General features: G+C 33.8%; 1 protein-coding gene across 2 annotated transcripts; it reads left to right on the top strand.

Moving 5' to 3' along the window:
• Positions 1-84: 84 nt before the first annotated feature.
• LOC117115069 (isoleucine--tRNA ligase, cytoplasmic-like) lies at positions 85-22204 on the top strand. Of its 2 annotated transcripts, none has more exons than XM_033258724.1 (26): positions 85-172; positions 891-1036; positions 1320-1476; positions 1693-1812; positions 2531-2665; positions 2842-2926; positions 3623-3839; positions 4048-4108; positions 4610-4705; positions 4870-4989; positions 5217-5407; positions 5839-6039; positions 6450-6542; positions 6654-6758; positions 7230-7400; positions 7792-7936; positions 8467-8587; positions 10304-10395; positions 11152-11351; positions 11621-11807; positions 12355-12645; positions 13658-13753; positions 14352-14522; positions 15411-15726; positions 16168-16467; positions 20365-22204. In XM_033258724.1, exons 2-26 carry the CDS (start codon positions 918-920, stop codon positions 20430-20432), a joined length of 3858 nt encoding a protein of 1285 aa, XP_033114615.1. In that variant the 5' UTR covers positions 85-172; positions 891-917; the 3' UTR covers positions 20433-22204. The 2 variants fall into 2 exon arrangements, with proteins under 2 accessions (XP_033114615.1, XP_033114616.1); XM_033258725.1 differs by lacking the exon at positions 85-172 and adding an exon at positions 220-498.
• Positions 22205-22529: the final 325 nt, after the last annotated feature.

Here is a 22529-nt window from a genome sequence, read left to right as displayed (position 1 = left end):
ATCTTAGCATTGTATCAAAGGTTATATATTATAATGTAGTATTTCAGTAACTGTATGTCGTTTACAAAGCAAATAAAAAGAGATGAAACATAGTGTGTTCTCACCCGAGAAACTTCTGCGATCCTGGGAGTTCATAGGTGGCGCTTTACACGTGGATTCGCCCGGTGTTTCGGTAAGTTTCATCATACTGTTTGTTAACAAAATGCGTGATTGCATAAGTTTTCTGCATTGTCAAAATATAGAGTATACCTATATTATTTGATATAGATAAATTAAAATCCACACATTACTTCATTTAGTCGATATAAGCACGTATTCCAACCTAGGCCTAGGCCAAGCCAGACAATGCGGCGTGGATCCTGTCTGTGGCGATTTGAAGCAGCTGCAGCTTTCTGATTGAGACTAGAAAGTTGCTCATTCTCCCTACTCAACTTTTAAGCCTAGGACTGTGTTTCTTTTGAACTGATTTTCGTGTTCCACGGTCTTTTACCCAAGGAGGTACTACTTCACCTAACTATACATTCTTGTCATTTACTTGCCTGGGTAGTTAGGTTTCTATTCTATATTTTTTTGTAATAAAAATTAGTAAATTTTTAGAATTTTTGATTGCTCAAAAAAGGGGCAAGTTGGTTTTAAGTAAGTTAGGTACAAGTGTTGATTTATTATTTGAAAGAAGGGAAAGTTTGTTGTCTGTCTAGAGAATCAAGTGGTCTAATTTTATGAACTACAAGCACCTTAATCCTCACTCTGCGAAGTATCAAGCCCTCTGTAGTAATAGTGATAGTGAAGATATGGTCAAATAAGCGGAACCTTTAGAAGACTCGAATCATCAAGTAAGAATCAAGTAAGTAAGTAAGAACTTATACATAGATTTTTCTTTTATTTATTAGGTTTTGTATTAAAACAACATTTGAACCATGGTTGAAGCTGTGCCTGATCATATCAACTTCCCAAAAGAAGAAGAAAAGATTCTAGAACTCTGGAAGGCGATTGACGCCTTCAATAATTGTCTGAAGCAATCGAAAGGCAAACCAAGGTAAATACAATGTAAAAATGAATTTTTAAGTTTTAATGTGAGTAGATGGTACTGAATATATTTTCAGTATTGTAAAGTTTTTTGAATAATTGATAAAATCACATTTTGCAGGAGGAATCTTAAGTTCTTAAGCTCAGTACAGACTATCAAACTTCATTTGACAAAAAAAATGTGAAATGCTTAAATATGGTCATAATGACATCACATCGGGAATACATCAATATCTTTTATCATGATGCGACTAACACCGCTACTTTTACTTACTTATTTTCTTGTATGTCAGGTACTCATTTTACGATGGCCCACCATTTGCCACTGGTCTGCCTCATTATGGTCACATCCTAGCAGGCACCATTAAGGACATTGTCACTCGCTATGCCCATCAGAATGGATTCCATGTAGAGAGGCGTTTTGGCTGGGATTGCCATGGTTTACCAGTGGTGAGTTTTTTTTTTTATTACGAAGTACCAAGTAAAAATCTTCAATCTTTTTAACACAAAGCTAACCCTCTAATTGGAGACTAAGCCACAAGACTGCCCCACATTTACAGGCACCAGTGGTGGTCAGGAATTGGAGGGCAAATTGTATGTCTAAGACAAATTTAGCTCTTTCCAGTCATTTACAACTTTTATACAGAAATTTTTTCATTCATTTAGGAGTACGAAATTGATAAGAAGCTTGGTATCACAGGCCCTGAAGATGTCATGAAGATGGGTATCACAAATTACAATAAGGAATGCAGGCAGATTGTAATGCGGTACTCAAGTGAATGGGAGGTCAGTATTAAAGTTAATTATTTGACTAACATTTGACATCGCCTAGCTGCCAGTATGAAAGGCCTCGAATAGGCCTATGAATTTTCTGTTTGCTACTAAGTGATGCTACTCTAATTTTGACAAACGTTTTGTAATTTTTTTAATAATAAATGGAATAAATACTCGGCAAGTAATCATTACAACAATGTTTGGTTCATGCAACTCATAAGCCAAATTGCCGTACTATGTTGCTGTCAGCATCCATCGGGCAACGGGCAAATGCGGTAGGGTAGTGTATAAAGCTTTCACGTTTCTTGGCCTAGCGCGCTTGCACTTGGCAGCCTCTGAAGAGATAAGACAAACATCACTTTAAAAATTGTATGAATATAGAAAAAATATAATTTCATAGATTTTTATATTTTTTATCGATTCCTAATATATATAACTACTGTATGACATATGTGAATTTCATCCATGTAGCTTTCATAAAAAAAATAAAACCAGTATCCTGTTTTCCCATGCATTTCTCCTATACTTTTGCCTAAAAGGGTAGGGCGTCACCAGTATTTGATTTAGGCCAATGTAAACATTGAAAGGGGTCTATAAATAATGCATATGTAGTAAAAAAATTTAAATCGTGGTTTTTTTTCATCTTTTTTTGGCATACATATTGTGTTACTACTGTTTACTATTTACGAATAATATCATTTTAATGATTATGATTTCCATTTTCTGTCAGTTTATTGTGAATCGTTTAGGGCGTTGGATCGACTTCAAGAATGACTACAAGACCATGTACCCCTGGTTTATGGAAACCATCTGGTGGGTGTTTAAACAGCTCTTTGAAAAGGGCCTAGTCTACAGAGGTTTCAAGGTAAGAACTAAAGTCTACTTTAAACTCAACAGCCAATCATAGAACTTACATTTCAGGATATTCACAAAAAGCATAAGATAGGGGATGTGAAATTTCACTTACAAATAATAGAATAAAAAGAAATTTGTGTGTGATATTATTTTTATTAGTTAAAACTATGTTTTTTTAACAATTAGGTGATGCCCTTCTCAACAGCTTGTAGCACCCCCTTGTCAAACTTTGAGTCTGGCCAGAACTACAAGGATGTAGTAGACCCTGCAGGTTAGTGTGTGTAAATGTAGTTAAAAAAATTTGCAACCATTACCACACCCAATAGGTAAGAGGAGACAAACACAGGTAGAGTGCCTTGCCATGTATGCAACTAATTCGTGATCTAACAGTGGCATATCTAAGGGGTAAATCTTTTGGGATTCCAACTGATCATGAATTCCTGGATGGTTCATTGTAATTAAATATGTTTGAAAAAACTAAAGCATATGTGCCCTTAAATTTAGGATCTATTGGAATAGGTGGTGGGGTTGACGAGGGGACACCAAGGTGAAGTTGGGGCTTGATAATTAAGTAAGGGGTGCACATGCCCTCTTCCCCCTCTCCTATTGAAAATGTTCAAAGGAAACAAAATCACACTCAGGTAGTTAAAGATCATTTTATATAACCTTATTTTACAAGCTAGGATCTATGATAGGCCTACTGGATTACGGGAATGCGTGAGATAGGTAAAATGGGGGCAACGTGGAAAGCACCATGCAATATTTTTTTATGAGCGCCGTTCTCAAATAAGCACCGCACTGAAGCCTCCAAAAATGATATAAGCACGATAGTGCTTATTCAAGTATTTATGGTATTTTTTCATTGTGTACTCTTTCAGTAAAGGGATGACCCCCATATTCAATTTATAACATATAAGACAAACACATATTTCATATAATAATTATTTCTATATTTTTTCAATGTTAGTAATTGTAAACTTCCCACTGGATGATGACCCAAATGTTTCGGTGATCGCCTGGACAACGACACCTTGGACATTGCCTAGCAACCTGGCCTTGTGCGTCCATCCACAGTTGGACTATGTCAAGATCAAGCATGTGAAAGATGACAAAGTCTATATAATGATGGAAGCTCGCTTGGGGGCGCTTTTCAAGAAGGAGAATGAATATGAAATTCTTGAAAGGTAAGGTTTCATATTAGAAGTATGGTAGATTTTTATTATAATTATTTTTATTATTTTTGTATATAGCTTGTAATTATTACACGTTTTAATGTATTATGAGCGATGTGATAATACTATAATAAAAAAAAATATAGTAAGAAATAATTTTAATTGTGTATAAATGTTGCAATTAGTTATCTGTAATTATTAGGTTTTGTTTTCTTAACAGGTTCAAAGGTAGTACATTAAAAGGAAAGAAATACAAACCACTGTTCAACTACTTCTTAGAGGTATGATAACTGCATTTTATTAATTTAAAATCTTTTAGTGACATTGTGAAATTGGAAGCAAATTATGTTGATTTTCTGCTTAAGTCAGTGCAAGGACATAGTGTACATTACTTTAAAAATATAAAAAAGGGATTGATATCACAAAGTATAATGTCTATGAATAAAAATAAAAATACTATGCATATAAATATATGTGTAAATTTAAGACTTTAATATATGATAATTGAATTTAGTATAAAGAGAAAATTGTTTAAATGTTTTAAATGTTTAGTTGTGTCTGAATGTTTTTTTTAAATCAAATAAAATAAATATGTGAATATTAATAATAAAAAGTTTTGAGAACAACATGTTATTCCCATTTGGATTCAAACTAATCATAATATAGAAAAATCATGTACATGAAATATAAACGTATGATTAAATTGTATGATAAATGTATTTATTGCAAATTTCGGGATGCATCACATTCAGGATGTATAATCTTTTCACCTGATTTTACAGCTGAAGAAAACTGGAGCCTTCACGATCTGTAATGACACGTATGTTACAGAGGACAGTGGTACTGGAGTTGTCCACCAAGCTGCCTACTTTGGAGCTGTAAGTAGTTTAATCATTCTTGTTTCCACAGATATTTGATCAATTAAGTTTTTGGATCATTTAATATGTTTATCAACAGTGCCACCTATTATATCTGAACAGTGTCCCTTATCTATATTTTTGGATAATTTGTTCAATTTGGTTTTTTAATATATCTATTATAGGATGATTACAGAGTGTGCTTAGAACATGGCGTCATCACTAAAGAAATGATTGTCTGCCCCGTTGATGAATCAGGCAAGTTTACTCAAGAGGTCACAGACTTTGCAGGTCAATATGTAAAGGTAATGTTTAATATAAAATGACTTTTTTTTGTTCATTTTAAATTTTTGTATTAATATATTTTAAATTTTGTAACCTTTTTTGTTTGTATTTGTTTTAACCTATTGCCTATAAGAGAGCATTTAAATTATACAAATAAAAGAATTCTAGTTTGTTTCACTTAACTTCATAATTGACCTTTAGCCTCTTGTTTGATTGAACTCTCACCCTTTATGCTTCACCTCATCAGGATGCTGATAAAAACATCATTCGCTGGTTGAAGCAGAATGGACGTCTGGTTGATCAGAGCACATACAAACACAGCTACCCATTCTGTTGGCGATCTGAGACCCCACTCATCTACAAAGCTGTACCGAGTTGGTTTATCCGGGTTGAGCCCCTTGTAGAGAAACTGCTGGCTAATAATCAGAAGACGTACTGGTAAGATTTTTTTTTCCTTTGACTTCAATAAATTGTACATTCTAATCGGTGCACATTTATTTTACTGTGTGGAGAGGAAATATCACAGAAAAGTTATTCGAACCCAGTATTTGTAAACAGATCGTGTAAGTTATACATGGAGTAATATGTAGATGCATCGTTGTTGTTCTAATACGTACAGTATTGAGTGGACTCTGAAATGTATTTTCGTTATTCCTTAGATAATAAATGTGATTCGGTTGAATTTACTGCACTGCCTCTGATTCAGTTAGTACACAAAGTGTCATAAATATACAGTATATAATGGTCACAGGCCTGGGTCACTACCGCTGCACCCCCTTTGCCCACTTTGCAGTACAAACTGTCAAAGATTATTGTCATTATATGTATTCTTTCAACGGTTGTATTTTAAAATTTTGTACAACATGTAGGGTACCTGAGTTCGTTAAGGAGAAGCGCTTTGCAAACTGGTTACGTGATGCTCGTGATTGGGCAGTGTCACGTAATCGATACTGGGGTACACCGATCCCGCTGTGGGTTAGTGAAGATTTGGAGGAAGTTGTCTGCATTGGGTCTATCCAACAACTTGAAGAGTTGTCAGGACATAAAGTCACAGATCTTCATCGAGAAAAGTAAGACAATTAGCTTTTAACATAATGTTTGCTGTCTTTTTATCACAACTATTAGTTTTATATATCTTGAAATCACTGTGTATTTTGTAGTAGCATTAGGAAAGTATTCAAATCAGTTACACATATTCAAAATGTATAGTATTAAAATGTATAGTATTGTAAAATTCTTATTTAATAAAATGCTTTTATTTATTTAATTAAATATTTGTTTTATAAATAATAAGGCAGTCACATGTTTATTATCAAACAATTTAGTATCATAGCCTATCACTGGCTGAATGAATGCTGGATGTTCATATTTTTATTAGGCATTGTAGGAATGATTTTGACCTTAAAATTCTTAAAAGTCTATAAACAGCTCAAGCATCATTGAGAAACTAACTTACTGAGTATTTTCTTTCTTGTTTTAGTGTTGACGGCTTAACCATTCCATCCAAACGTCCAGGACATCCTCCTTTGAAGAGAGTGTCAGAGGTTTTTGACTGCTGGTTTGAAAGTGGAAGGTAAGAACCCCTTCCCTCCCCCTCCCAAAACAAACATTACTACCTTTTATGTTTTCAAATATCTATTTTCTTTCCTCTGAACTTCACTTTTCCCTCTGTTTTTTCTACCAGCATGCCTTACGCTCAGCAACATTACCCATTTGAACACAAAAGGGAATTTGAAGACTGTTTCCCGGCGGATTTCATTGCGGAAGGAATTGATCAGACCAGAGGATGGTAAGTTCATAAGAGTAACAGTGATTTGTAATCTGTAATAATAATAATAATAATAATGGTGACTTATAAAGCGCATATAGTGGAGACCTCTATGCGCTTAACGTAAATCCACCCTTTGTTCAGCTATATTTTTTTTCTTGCTGGGTTACCATCCATCCTCCCACCCAGCGGCCTCTAGGGCCGGAGATGGGGTTGCCAGTTAGTCGCCGGTAGCTCGAGTGGATGCATTTTAACGTCATACCCAGGACAACTAAAGCTAATCTTAACTACCTAAAACTAGCTTAAATTGAAGGAAAAATCATCCCTGCTGGACACCATTCCAGTATTTTAATTAACGTTTTTGGGTTAACTTGAAACAGTTAGTTAGAAATATAGGAATTGTACTGTGCTACACAGATATTTGTACAAGAATTTGTTCACTAGTCATTTGAGTTTGAAAGTGAACACCACATATTGTTTCCTTGTTTAAAGGTTTTACACACTGTTGGTGTTATCCACTGCTTTGTTCGACGAACCTCCTTTCAAGAACCTGATAGCAAACGGTCTTGTATTGGCTTCCGATGGCCAGAAGATGAGCAAACGCAAGAAAAACTATCCTGACCCGTTAAATGTGGTCGATAAGTATGGTGCTGATGCTCTAAGGTTAGTTAGGTTCTTATAATTGGCTTCCACAAAAAGCGAAGTTCATTAGGGCTTTTGTATTTGCTCATGTTCTTCATGTTGTTGGGTTAAGGGAGGGCGGGGGCATGGTGGGTGTTGGTGATGTCCTTGGTGGTATGTGTAAATTCTTTATTACCACAATAACTGAATTTGCGTCAAGTATTAATAGTTTTAAACCTGGCAGAATACAATTCCATAATTAATACTTTGTCAATAAATTTACATTGGGTATAGATAATTAGGTAAGACTTCTATCATTCATCAAATTATTATTAAAGTTGTGGAAATAAATATTGTACAGTGAACTCAAGTACACTTAATTATGATTTTATTATGTTGTGTTTTAAAATGTTCAAATATTTCATTTTGGCAGACTGTATCTGATCAACTCCCCTGTTGTGCGAGCTGAGAGTCTTCGCTTCAAAGAATCTGGAGTTAAAGACGTCTTGAAAGATGTATTTCTACCATGGTACAATGCCTACCGCTTCTTGATTCAAAACGTCCAGAGATTTGAAATTGTAAGTTTAACATTTTGGAGTATTCTATTTATATTAAAAGATAGAAAAATATATAACACTTTACCTTAATAAACTGACTGCTGCTCTTGTTTTTTGCTAGAACACCCCTTAAAATTAATAGAACTATCCATGTCAGCGCATTGCATGTTCATGCTAGCTCCCGTGTTTGTCTTCATTTTGATGAACACCTCCAACAATAGAAATACTCTTAAGAAGGAAGAGGTTTATCTGTATCTCTATCGTCCGGTCTGTAAACTACTTCTCAGCATATCACACCAAATTTTTTAAACTCGGACACTCATGGAGTGGTCAGCTTTTTAGTTATTAGAATTAATGTTAAATTCTGTTTTCAATTATTACATCTTATTTTAATTTCATTCATTTATTTGTTATCCTATTTTCGGTTTTGTTTTAAGTATTTTTCCTCAAGACATTTAAAACTGTTTATGTTTCTTGCGTTGATGGCGTTGGTTTTCTAATGCTTAGCTCGAATTGGTGTTTAACAAAATCTATTTTCTGGTCCTATTTAGGAGGATAGTGAGGTACTGATGTTCAACGAGGATGAATTTATCCCAAGTGGCAATTTTATGGACAAGTGGATCCTTTCCTTCACTCAGAGTCTCATCAAGTTTGTGAGACAGGAAATGGCAGGTAAGATTTCATTAAATATTGACTAATCTCCTTGAAATTAATAAAATACAAGAGGAAATGGCAGGTAAGATTTCTTTAAATATTGACTAATCTCCTTGGAATTAATAAAATACAAGAACTATTTTTCTTTTTATACAAGGTACATAATACATAAATACATACATGCTTTTTTCATTGTAAGAAAATAATATACAACATATTTGCACTCTACTTCTTTTATGTATGTTAAGCATACCCGGTTACATGATAAGCAAAAAGCAATGTATTTTCAATTCCAGCTTATAATATATATAAATATCAATCAAGAATTTGTTAGAACTGCCTTCCATCCATCATCTCTGTCCATTATGAGTGCAGTATCAACATTTCTTGGTAAATTATTAACTTTTTCTAGTTGATCCAGATATGTCAAGCATGGCCTTTTTCTTTTAAGTTGACCATATACAGGTTGCCAGAACAATATCTTGGAATTAATTTCTCTCTTACTTTATAACAGCGACCTGAGAATAGTAATCTGCGTTTTGTAAGTATTTCAGTAATTGGTGGTATCTCAGATTATAGTTCCTCATTAGGAACATGTTCTGGAAAATTAATATTGAGAATGGGTCTCAGCAGTCGTATGTAGCAGCTATCAAGACTACGTTTCAGTGCTACTTTATGGCGAGACTTTTTTTATACCTTGCTTAACAAACCCACCACCCGCCAGTATTGATGATTGAATAAAAATAAAATTTAATTTTGGCTAATTAGCGCACCCGCTGCCACAAAAAAATGGAAATTTCAGAAAAAAATAAAAGTTTTTTCTTTATTTGTATTACGCCCTCCGCTGCCTTGAAATCTCCAAAAATAAGATATGTATATTTCTTCTTAATTATATAAATTTAAAGCATTTAACCATCCCATTACTACACTGTTTATATTCAACAATAACATTTTTATTTTCTCCTCCCTCTTAATGTTTTTGGCTAAATCCTTTGCTAAATAAGAAAACATTTTTTTTTTCTTCCGCCCTCGGATGATCTTTAAAAAAAATAAGTTTGCGAAACAAAAGGTATAAAAAGAGGGTCCACGTCTCAGCATTATACAGTTCTTCTATAATATAACTTTATGCTTGTTCGATTTTACAATTCCTCTACATTGTTCCACAATTTAACAAAATAGTGATAGATTTCTCTGCAACTAGATATACATTACATGCAGCAGTAAAATCTGGTTGTCAAAGAGGGGGGGGTTATATATACAGCTGCTTGCACTCTCTCACTTCACAAACTTGGGGAATCGGCAATGTAACTACATGGCTAGTGAATCAATAAAAAAAAAATGACCAAGTATAGTTTTTGCTTTATTTTATATTCTAGTTCTTTGTCTCTTGATTTTACAGGTCTCAGGCTTAAGAAAATACAAAAACTTGGGCTATGTTTATACAGTTTATGGCTTGTTAAATTTTCCAATTCTACTAGATTTTTCCACTTAGCAATTAACAAATTAGTGATAAGATTTCTTTCCACATAAATGTACATTACAAGTTACAGTTGAAACTGGTTGTCAATTAGTTGGTTATATTTACATTTTCTCACTTGTCAATCACAAGCTGGATTATCGACAACGTTAAACTGCGTGGAAAGTGGATACATTTTTTTAAATGGCCAAGCATAAGCTTTGTTTAAGACATACCGGCTTTCTATTCTAGTTCTGTCTTTTTTTATTATCTTACAGCTTACAGGCTATACACAGTCATTCCACAGTTAGTCAAGTTTGTTGATAAACTCACCAATTGGTATGTGCGTTCCAACAGGAAACGTATTAAGGTGAGTGCTTTCATGACTGACTGCACAGAAAGATATTAATGCTACTGCATTGTAGCCTGTCGTCCACCAGATGGAATGTTTAGTTGTAGGTAATTTCAGTAGGTTATACAGTATTATGTTATTATATATTATATTCTATTATACCTGTATGTTATCTCAAACTTCACAAGCTAGTAATTTCTGTAACTATGTCTTCAAATTTCCGTAGTAAATGAAAAATGTCCATAGAACCTAATAATGTTCTTTGAGGGCAAGATGTGAGTTACTCAAAATTGCTGGTAACAACAGTTGTAGCATTTCAAACAAACTGGACAGATTGAAGATTTATGGTCACTTTTCTTGGGTTTTACAATAATTTATCAGTGATCTGACAAAGTCTTGGGTTCTTAGGAACCAATTAGCCAAAGGTCCTGATGGAAAAATCATTAGACCTATATATATCTGTCTCTTATACACATCTAGATGTGTATAATTTCCATAATACAGTGTATGTCCATAATTAGGCAAATTTCCATAGCGACTACGGACGTTCTGTAGAACTTGAAAACTCTGTTATCTTGCATTGTTATTATATTATTGTGTTGACATCAATTAAAAATATAATTACATACCTGATACTTGATGCTTTTTTCAAGTTTCATATTCTATATACTTGAAATGAAAATGGTAATGATAAAAATTGCAAGATGAAATTCATTTCAAATGTATACATTGACATTTGACAATAATGTGTATCTTGTTCCTTGTACAATGTAGGGTGAGGGCGGTGTTCAGGATTGCAGGCATGCATTGGAGACCCTATTCATGGTTCTATTTTCAATGGTGAAGGTGATGGCACCTTTCACTCCATTTCTAACGGAACTTATCTACCAGAATCTACGTAAACTTGTTGATCCCGAGAGCACAAAGGGGATTAACGTCGACAGCGTACACTACCTAATGATTCCGAAACCAAGGTAAATATGAAGATGGAGAAAATATCAAACCAACAATATAATTTTTAAAAGTGAAATAATTTTGACAATATATTTAATTTAAAATTAATTAAATGATTATTAAATTAAAGTATTAATTAAAATAAAAATAACTACATAAATATACTTAAATTAATACATCAAAATGTAGATTTTTAATGTCCTTTAGCTCATCATAGACAGTATGTGGTTAGTCTGTTTTCTTTTTTATAAATTTATATCAACCATTAATTATAACATCTCATCAATAGGGAAGATTTGATCAACCCGGACATTGAACGTGCCGTTGCACGCATGCAGTCCACCATTGAGCTTGGCCGAGTTATTCGAGACCGCAAGACCATGCCGACTAAGTATCCGCTCAGGGAAGTAGTGGTTATTCACCCTGATGAGCAGTGTCTAAAGGACGTAACAAGTCTAGAACAGTACATCTTAGAGGTTTGTTCACTTAAATGAAAATATATTTTGATAATTATTTGTATTAAATCAATTAAATTAATAATTAGTATATTAGAGATTGCCTGTGTACAGTTAGTATGGGCAACTGATGATGGTAGTAGAACACTACTGAACCATAGGTGGCGGGGGGCGCTAGGTCCACCCGTCGGGCAGGAAATCACAATTCGTCAGGGATGAAAAAAAATGACATGTATTTTCTACATATTAGTAAACTCTAAATCGATTAAATAAGCCTTTGAAACCCATAAATTTCTAAAGATTTTGAGCGACGCCCAACCACGCCAACTTTGCCCTCGTCAGGGGCCCTTGGACGCCCTGTCGGGCAAATCCTGGCGCCACCCTCCTAAGAACTGTTGTGCTGGTATTAAACTTATTAGCAGTCTGCTGCTGAATCATTCTTTTGGTAAAATTAATAGAATAAAATGTATGTTTGTAATCACATTGCACGCACACACAATGAATGTATGATAGAAATGTCACTCTTGCTTCCATGAAGAAATGTGTCTGTTTCAACACTTTTTCCTAGGAATTAAATATACGTAGCCTGACAACGTCGCAGGATCAGTTAAAATATGGTGTCTCACTGAAAGCTGAGCCAGACAGCATGGTCCTAGGAAAGCGATTAAAAGGCAGCTTCAAAGCAGTGTCACAAGCCATCCGAGAACTCACAAACGAGCAACTGAAATGCTTCCGTGAGACAGGTGAAATTGATGTTTTAGGCCACAAGCTTGGTGAAGATGACCTGCGCTTGACATACACATTTGCACAGGGAGTCAATGGAGCTACCTCAAAGTATGAAGCCCATTCTGACAATGAGGTAAGGCCTGTCTAAAATATCTTTCAGCTCATTGCATAATCAATGCTGTGTTTTTATAGTAATAATAATAATCATGCCAAAGATTTATATATCGCAAAATGAATAATCAAAGGCACTGAGTGTTATTACTTCTGGTCAGTGGATATCATGTAACTGCAAACCAGCTCAAATTGCAACCTTCTCTGCTCCCTGGGAAGCATACCTAGTCGTGCACGTGTACTCTGCGCTTGAAACTAGTACCATCAATGCCACAACATCCTACCAGGAACCATTTGTAGTCCTGGGTAGGGACATAAATCAAGTTTTGCTTCTACGGTCAGCCCCTCCAATTTTTTTTTTTACTCTATGAAATTGTTAGAATGTTTTTCTTTGGTGAAATAAAGTGAACCTTGATCCCTTGACCTCAAGGTAGGGAGTCTAAGCCACAACCAATGCACCAACCGCTTCTAGTATTAATAAGGGCTTATTTAAGGAATATTTAAGTTAAAGTCTAGATCCAAAAAGCATTACTTGAATGTTCCCCAGGGAGGGGATATTGTTAAAACACTTGCATACATGTGATAGACAAAAACTACAGTATAGATGAAGTGTTGATGTCTTGCCCAAGGTCACAAACAAGTGTGATCATCAATCTTACAACCTGTGAGTTGAAAGGCCGTAACCTTAGCCCTCTGCCTCACACTTTTGTAGATAATATTTTGGCAGTTTATAAAAGGAGTACGTCTCTTGTAGGAATGATATATATATATATACATATATGTATGTATATATATATATATGTATATATAAATAAATATATGTATATAAAATACATAGTGATATATATATATATATATATGTATATGTATATATATATATATGTATAAATAAATATATCTATATGTATATAAAATACATAGTGATCAGTATTTTCAATAAAATTGATGCAATCGATGCGGTTATAACAATTTTGTTTTTGTTTAATCAAGAAGTGTTTTATAATTAACTTTTTTTAATAATAATTCTTTTTCAGATTTTAGTGCTGCTAGATGTAACGCCGGATCAGTCAATGTTGGATGAAGGCATAGCAAGAGAGGTGATTAACCGCATCCAAAAACTACGAAAGAAGGTACAGATATTCAATTTTATTGTATTGCAGAGAAAATATTTTATTATTGATTTTATAATATTATTTCTTATTGTTTTTATTTCTAGTTATTGTCTTCTATTTTTGTTGACAGTGTATTAAGCATTGCTTCGACAATGAGTATCATGTAACAATAATCCATTGGTTGCCACTGATGATGAGCACTGGCTTTCTCAAAACATACGTACTGTCTTAAGAATAAAGGCTTCTGTCCTGTTCATAAAATGCCTCATTGTTTTTGTAGGCTCTTTCATAGCCTTGTATATAATAACAATAATCATAATAATGGATTTTTAATGTGCACATTTCCAGGAAAATCTATTTCCAGCGTCACAAACAACTAAATGGACTTCATGCTCAAAATTGGATCGTTTATGTTTTGTAATAAAACTAATTGCATGTTCTGTGTATTGTTGTAGAATAAATGAGAAAATTTTTTTTGTATTTGATCATTATTAATTATTTGTATTATATTTCCATTTTAAGGGTTATTATGGATAAATAGACAAAGGGAACTGCTGTGAGTTAGCTTCATTGCTATTGATTGTGTTTCATATGTTGCTTTTCTCTATTTAATCAGGCAGGCCTTCAACCTGTTGATAAGATTGGCATTTTCTATGATGTTGAGCCATCTACTGCAAGTTTAGCCTCCATTATTCCCAGTCACTCAGAATACATCTTCAACACTATCAAGCAGCCACTTAGTGCCTACCCTCCAACAGGAACAGAAATCATCACAGAGACCACTGATGTAAGTAGGGAAGGGTCAAAGGTCATCAGTTGGACTCAGCAGCTTGTTGCATTACTTCATTTTTTTTCTCTATGCAATTTTTTTTTATTGCTATTTCTTATATTTCTTGACTGTAAAGCACATAGGCTTTTAGCATATGTATCAGGTTGGAATAATTATTATTATGTATTTTTTTCTACATTCAAAATGTGGATCTTTACTTGTCAAATTCTAAAACTCCCACAGATATGAAACTAAAACACTCAATTGCTCATTTTAGACAATTAAATAAGTTATCAACTTTCAATATAACACAAATAGAAACAATTTAATTACAGACATTTTATTACTAATATCCTTGAATTGATTACCAAATTAAAAATCTAAATAATACAAGTATTAGCGTCCGTGCTGGGGACAGTGGTTCCACATTCTAATTCTCAATTGAAGGCTCATAACCTTCTTAGATATTAGAAAAGGCAATTTAAGTGCTAATTGTTACGGTTTATTGATTAAACTGACACAGTATATATTTGGTATGATATTTTGCACAATGCTTCTCAAAACCTTTTTGGGTAAATGTAAACCTATAAAGCTCTGTGCAGATTGTTTGTCAAACTTTCTTTGACAAAAAACATTTGTATGCCCATATATAGTCATGATATGCTTATATATGGTCATGATGTGCCTATATATGGTCATGATGTGATGTCATCATGACCATATTGAGGCATGTCAAATAGTCTGAAGATGGCTTAAGTCATGAAATTTATATTAAATTTTTTTTTAACCTAAATCGCTATTCACCTGTAAGCTACTTGGGGTTTATTTTTTTCAATTCTCCGATCTCAATTTACCAACTTGATGTCACTTTGTTATCTATACTGACAATTTAATTAATGTTCTTAGCTCAAAGGAACCAAATTGAAACTGACCATCGTAAGACGAGATGGAGACGACAACAATACTTCTTCTACCTCAAATGACGTACAAGTTAAGAGCATTCCTAAACCAGAAACAAATCCAGCATGCCGCTACATCAACTTAATGCTATGCAATGCTAAGCCTGAGACTGGCTCAACAAGTTGCTTTGGGTCTCTGCTCCTGGAGAACCCCAAAGGGGAATCCCCCATTGGCTATGATGTAATGAAGCAGCAAGTTCAAGTTGTATTTGGCCTGCGAGGGAAGGTGTTGAAAATTTACAAATCGCCTGATCAATCTTCAGGTAGGTGCAATTTTCACACCAGTCCAGTATCTTCATGACAGATTTGTGATTTAACCATATATGGGTATAATATGATATCATCTTGCCCATATATAGATGTAATATGACATCATCATGCCCATATATGGATAAATTACAGATTTTCTTGGTAGTGTTGACATTCTCTTAAGCCTTGTCCAGACTTAGCGAATTTTATTTAACAAATCATGTGACATACCTAAATATGGTCATGATGACTTAACATCATGACCATATATGCACATTATGACTATATATGGGCCAGAACAGTTATTTTGTCAAATAAAACTTGATAGTGTGGGCAGACTTAATGAAAATTATAAACTTTAGCATCTTTCTCATTGTCATTTTCAGTATTTTTATTTTATATTTGATTTTTTTTTATTGATGAACATCATCCAGTAATTTTACTTCTTCCAACAGAATTTGTGTCATCAGACTTGGGTAACCTAGATGCATTGTCTGGCTCAACGCTTTACGTGTTTGTGGCATCGGTGTTGTCCAGCAATACTGCAGCACCAGTCAACGCTACAAGCCCTCTATGCCGGTTTGTGAACGTGGAGCTACACAGTAAATCAAACACTAGGACAGGCACAGTCCTCCTTGAAAACCCACAAGAAAATTTTGCAATGGAGTTTGCTACACTGAGACAACAAGTGGATGCCATGTTCAGCCTAGCAGGAAAACCAGTTACCATCTGCCAATCAAATAAGAAAGAAAAAGGTATTTATAGGCCTATATTGTTTTAATGTGTTTATAATCATTACTAAGGCAAACCATCACTTACCCATACATGATAATCAGTGGCAGATCCAGGAATTCAAAAGAGGGGGCTTAGAGAGGGACTTTCACAGATAGTGTCTACACTAAGAAAATTTATGATTAATGCATTTCTAGATGACCGGAAATGGCACTCGTAGACTCAAAATTTGAGTAGAATTTTCTTTTTATCTCAATTTTCTTTTAATTTAGAAAAAATTAGGGGGCCCAGGCTAGCTGGCACCCCCCCCCCCCTTGAATCTGCCACTGATAATCATATTTTTTCATATTAGATTTGAACCTTTTAATTCTTAAAAATACATTTTAAGCTGAATGACAGTTGTACCAAATCTCAACATTCCAGCATGTAGCAATAAAATACTGTGTTATTTATCACTGTGAAAATTAATGTTATTTTAGTATATCAGGATAATAAAAGCTGGGATGTCTAAGGCCAGTTAGCACTAATTTGTGATTTAATCATTAGGGAGGTTTCGCACGCAAACGCAATACGGTTAGTGCGACGGATACGTCATCATTTATGATGTCATACGCCAGTTGCTATCCGCTAAATGTGTAGACGACACGGATATTTCACTTACTACACATAAGTGAAAAAACGCATAGGTAAATTTTGGATTTCCATTAGGATCTTTGTTTTTTTTTTTTTTCACATTTTACAGTGTCAAGTGTAAAAAATAAATGTATCTTTGAATACGTAGTGCCATTTTTGTGACATTTCAAGACAGCAAATTACAATAGCATGCATCTCGTTTTGGGGTATCAAAATGATGGTGCTTGTACCTGGTGGTGTCAGGATTTTTGTGTAGGCCTAAGCCTAGCTTGTAGCCAGGCATTTTTGGGTCATATAAAAACAATAGACCCTATCAGAAAATAACCAACTCTTCTGGGCAGCAAAGGAAGGAGTATTTTTCAGCTACCATTTTCAATTTCAATTTCCAAAACCTTACATATTAAAACTCTAAAAGCATGATATGAGAGAAGAAAATAGAGTAGGCCTAGAGGCCTACGCTAGGCCCTAAGCTAAGGCCCTAGGGTAGGCCTACGCTTGAATTGCGAAAAACACAGAATGGCTACAAAATGTTAAGGATAGCTAAACGTATGCGTACACGTATTCCTTCGAGTTCGAAACCTATCGAATGATAAAATGTACTCGCCCACATGTTTAAGTATTACATGGTATTGCTTTTTTATTCACACCTAATCCATCGCAGAATATTATTTCAAATCAGGACAACATAAACTGGGAGGCCTAATGCTAGTTTGCACCAATTTAAATAGTGAGTTGATGATGAAAGTTACTTGCCTGTATGTTTAAGCATTCCAAGTTGTTTTTTGGTTGGTTTTTTTGTATGCCTCATCAATTATTACATTATTGTTATTCATCAGGGCTCATAAACCAGGAGGCTAATGTTCGTGTGCACTAATACAAAACATTTAATCAATACATTTTTTTTGCTTCACATAAAACTCAATACATCCTAACCTCCTGATCCTAATTTGCACATAATGCCATAATTTGTGTTCACCTCATCCAGAATAGAATATTCCTTCTAAGTGGAGCAGCCTATTATTGATTGTAAAAAACCACTAAATTCACACTGCGATACTAGATTTCACTGTGTATTTATTCCGATCAGGAATGAAATAGATCTTGTTTCTGCTGATTGTTGTTAATCATTTCTAAGCAATTCAGCTACTGATTGGCCGTGGTGTTCTTGAAACTGAAATAGTCTTTGGTTAGCCTAAAGCTATCTGTTTCTTCTAATCTCTGAACCATTAATTTCAGTCCCTGAAGATATTCTGAAATTTATGTAAAACCTCAAGCAGGTGATAAAACAACGTGTAAAAATTGTACATTTCTGCCGCATTAATTGCCAGATTTTTCTTCAGAAACATGATTCTCATCCACCCCCCACCCCCCAACCAAAAAAAAGCTCTGTCATTACCACTGCAATTTTCTAACCAAAAAGTTAACCTCAATCAAGTAGTTTAAAAGCACCCCTTGTGTCACCTAATTTTACATGCTAGCATCTTCTCAATTATTGTAATACTGCAGCTAAACCTTCTTACCCCTTCCCTTGTCACACTGAATATGACAATTTACAATTTTAATACATTTTAACAGGTTTATACACATGATCAGTAAAAGAATGACCAGTGTGAAAAAATAAATGGATGTTTATATATATATGTACATAATGGTGAAGTATACATAATTGAGCTATAGTATTATACCTCCATTGTTATAATATAAACACCATTAAGACAGTAATAATGATAATGAGAAATGTAAACTATGGGCTAATAAAGACAATTTAATATATTCATTAATTAATTCTTGTAAATACTCATAATCAGTGAAAGAATATTCGAGTTGATTCGTGAAACCATGAATGGATAATTTTTACATAATTGGATCTAACTAAGTTTATATAATGTATATAATATGGTCATATAAGTCCAAAAACTATTAATGCAAGACTGCAATAATGATATTGAGTAGTAATGAATATGGGCTAACAATTACCACTAACTTTACCATGGTGGTTAAGAGGCTTTGCTTTGATTTCAAGAGTCCTGGGTTCAAATCCTATCAAGATCCTGAACTGAGCCTCATTATGAAAACTTAGAGTGAACACTAGCTTTATCACTAAATAGACTCCTTAGCATAAATTATTGCGCCACATGAGCCCAAGTAACCTGTTGGCCTTGCCAAAGACATGGTCAACATGAAAAGCAAACGTTAGTTTTTTGTCAATAAAAATGCCTAAGTCTCTATGCCATTCAACATTTTCAAGTACCTCGTAAATCATGTATTTAAAATTAATTGGTTTAGTTTTAAGTGTACAAGAGAGTACTTTGCATTTCTCAGACTTCAGCGACATTTTCCAATTGGTAACCCAATGTCCGAGTTTGTCAAGGTCGGGCTGGAGTGCATGCGAGCTGTCTCTTATACACATCTAGATGTGTATAAGAGACAGATATATATATATGCAATACTGTATATGGTTATGCTGATGAAGTCTTGACAAGACAAAATATTTGTTTCCTGAATAAAATATTTTGAGTTCTACTGTTTATGTGAGGGTTTTAGCATTATTATTTTATTGAAGTGGCACTTCCTTTCATTTAGATACAATTATACAAACAAAAAATAATTTACAAACAGACCAGGAAACAATTTAGTGTTCGTGGTTAGTGTACTAAGTTAATTACGTACATCTACAGAGCTATTATGTACATTAAATCAACAGCTTATCTGTTATCCAAAGGATGACATAATTAAAGTGTTCTTTTATAAGTGAACATGCACACCAAAGCTTAAAACACTCTCTACAAAAAAAAATAATATGAAAATTTTAATCATGAATGAAAGATACATTCTGTGTTGAGCTTAAAATGGGAAGTATTTTATTTACCAATTAACATACTATGATTTCTATGTTCTTTATATAGACAATTGGATTATTTTGTGATCAATTTAGGTTTTCATAGTAATAAGCCTCCAAATTAATTTTCACCTCTGTATCTTTGGTTTTTTTGTTATTTTTTGTATGTAGATCACATTGTCTCACTGGGACAATATTTTTGTTCCTTCATTTATTAGCTCACATCTGTTTAAATATGTTCTGCTAAATACCTGGGAGGCATAATGTTAATATATATATAGATCATAATGCAGATATCCAATCAATAATACAGTGAAATGCAGAGATACCGTTCAAAATTCCTATGTATATTTATACACCATATATTTACAGCTGTCAAATATTTGATTGATTGATTGATTGATTTGTGTCTTTCAGTTTTGATGATTGATTTATTTGTGTCTTTCAGTTTTGACATGTGACTCGGCAAATGATGTCCTAAGTTTTCATGGCACAACACTACACGCATTTGTGTGAAGAATCCGATAAATATCTTAGATAATTAGTAAACTAACATGTCAGTTTTTGGAGCAGCTAACATAGATTTATTATGCTATTAATGTCTGTTACATGATTATTCTGCTGTTTTCAGTGGTTGATGAGTGCCTTCCTAACAAGAATTGTCAGTAGATATTTATTTTTGCCAATCCAATTTTTCTTTTTTTCTGGCTGTCACTAGATTTTTTTTTTTCAATTATCTTTTTTTTTTTAAAGTTTGCAATTTGCCAATTACTGGATGCAATACACTCTGGTGGAAAAGACCACCTTTGGTACAGTGGTGTCCCGGTTTTTAGCATCACTAATTAGAAAAATAACTATCATAAAAATAAGGGATAAGTGCTCATCCAGGGCCCCAAAAAGTGGTCTTTAAATTGGAGGTGGTCTTTATTTGGAAGGGTCTTTAATTAGAGTGAGACCTGTAATTAGACCAAAAAGCTAAACCTGAGAGACCAAAAATCTAGGGTTAGCAAAACTTGATAAAACTCAAAGGAGAAGCACTATACAAATACTCATAAACATAAAGTAACCAATACTTATTGATCCCTGTTGCTATGGGTGTGAGAGCATCTGTAACCTTGGTGATGGTTCCATATCTGTAAGGATAAATGGGTTTGCTTTTTTGGATTTCATTGGATTACCCCAGTGGTTATCATTCCATCGCCCAGAATATAATACATGGGGTCACAGAGAGTAATGGTCAGCCAAGTATTACAATGTATCATGCAATTTATATTTCTACCCATAATTTTAATAAAATATATCTAAATATATAAATGGTTATTAAACACTTTATAATATGATGGCATTTTGGCATCACATATTCAATTTTAATAGTCATAAATTATCTCTAAAATAATTGAATACAATAATATATTGGATTTAAGAAATTTAAATGCTTTAAATAATTCAATTTTGGTAACTTTATAAAAGAATGTTATTAAAGGCATGGGTGACTTATAAATTCAGTCAACTTTTTTAGGAGGCATGTCCCAGTTACTGATTAAGGTTTAAAATAACGTTGGCCTCATAAAGTGTGCTCGTGCTAAGTAATGTTGGAATATATCGTACTTATGCTTTAGTAAGCAAAACTTTATAAAAACAGTTGCTTAACAGAATGAATTGTATTATTGCATCATGAAGGTGTTATAAACAGATGCGGTAATTGACACGGGAAAAGACGAGGAAACAGGGGACTTAAGCTCAGTTAGAACAGGCCAACTCCAGACACAAATAGCAATTGTTTCTTTTTAACTCTTTAGGTAAAGTCTAATACATTCTAAAACAACTCAGAACAGTCTAAGAAAACCCTAACTTTTGTCAGTTTCCGTGGGCACCAGGAGGTGTAGTGTTGTGTTTCAACTGGGACTCACCCATGAACTCTGTCAAGGCCTGGCGACCCCAACTGCTTCAACTAGAAATGTCAGACACCCCTGTTGAAATGCTTTACCCCTCTGTAAAATCTTATTAATCTTACCAGCAATTTTTAGAAGAATAATGATGTAACTGATTTTGTGTGGGTTAGATTTAATATATAAAAGGGAAGTATAGTTGAGCTGGTATAGTGGTTCATAACTTAAAGGTGAAGTACTATACAAATACTTATTAACATAAAGTAACCAATAATTATTGACCTCTGTTCCAATGGGTGTGAGAACATCTGTAATCTTGGTGATGGCAATGTCCATGTCTGTAACGATAAATGTGATTTCATTTTTTGGAAATAAAAGTCTTATTAACAATAAGGAAAATGAAGTGTTTGTTATGGCTGATTGCAAAAAAAAAAATACAAATACATAATTCTTTATTTTGTCAAAATCCATATAAATAAAATCAACAGAATGAAAGTTGAAAAACAAGATAAAAAAAGGAACCCTTGTTAGGCCTGAAAGGGCTTGTTAAAAATAGAGAGGGGACTAAACGAAGCAAACACAATATAGTCAAAATGTAAGATTAATTAAAAATAAATAAAAATGAAAGGAAGTAGGCCTATACTATAAACACTGAAACAATAATACACTTAAACTAACCTACAACTAAGTTAATGTGGAAAGAGATAATATCAGCTTTTTAAAT

The sequence above is a fragment of the Anneissia japonica genome, unplaced genomic scaffold (genome assembly GCF_011630105.1).
Source record: "Anneissia japonica isolate Jap-2015-1 unplaced genomic scaffold, ASM1163010v1 scaffold24_len2511860_cov200, whole genome shotgun sequence".
NCBI classification, from domain to species: Eukaryota; Metazoa; Echinodermata; class Crinoidea; order Comatulida; family Comatulidae; genus Anneissia; species Anneissia japonica.
The sequence above is the reverse complement of the archived record's forward strand: the minus strand, read 5'-3'. Positions and strand labels throughout refer to the sequence as shown.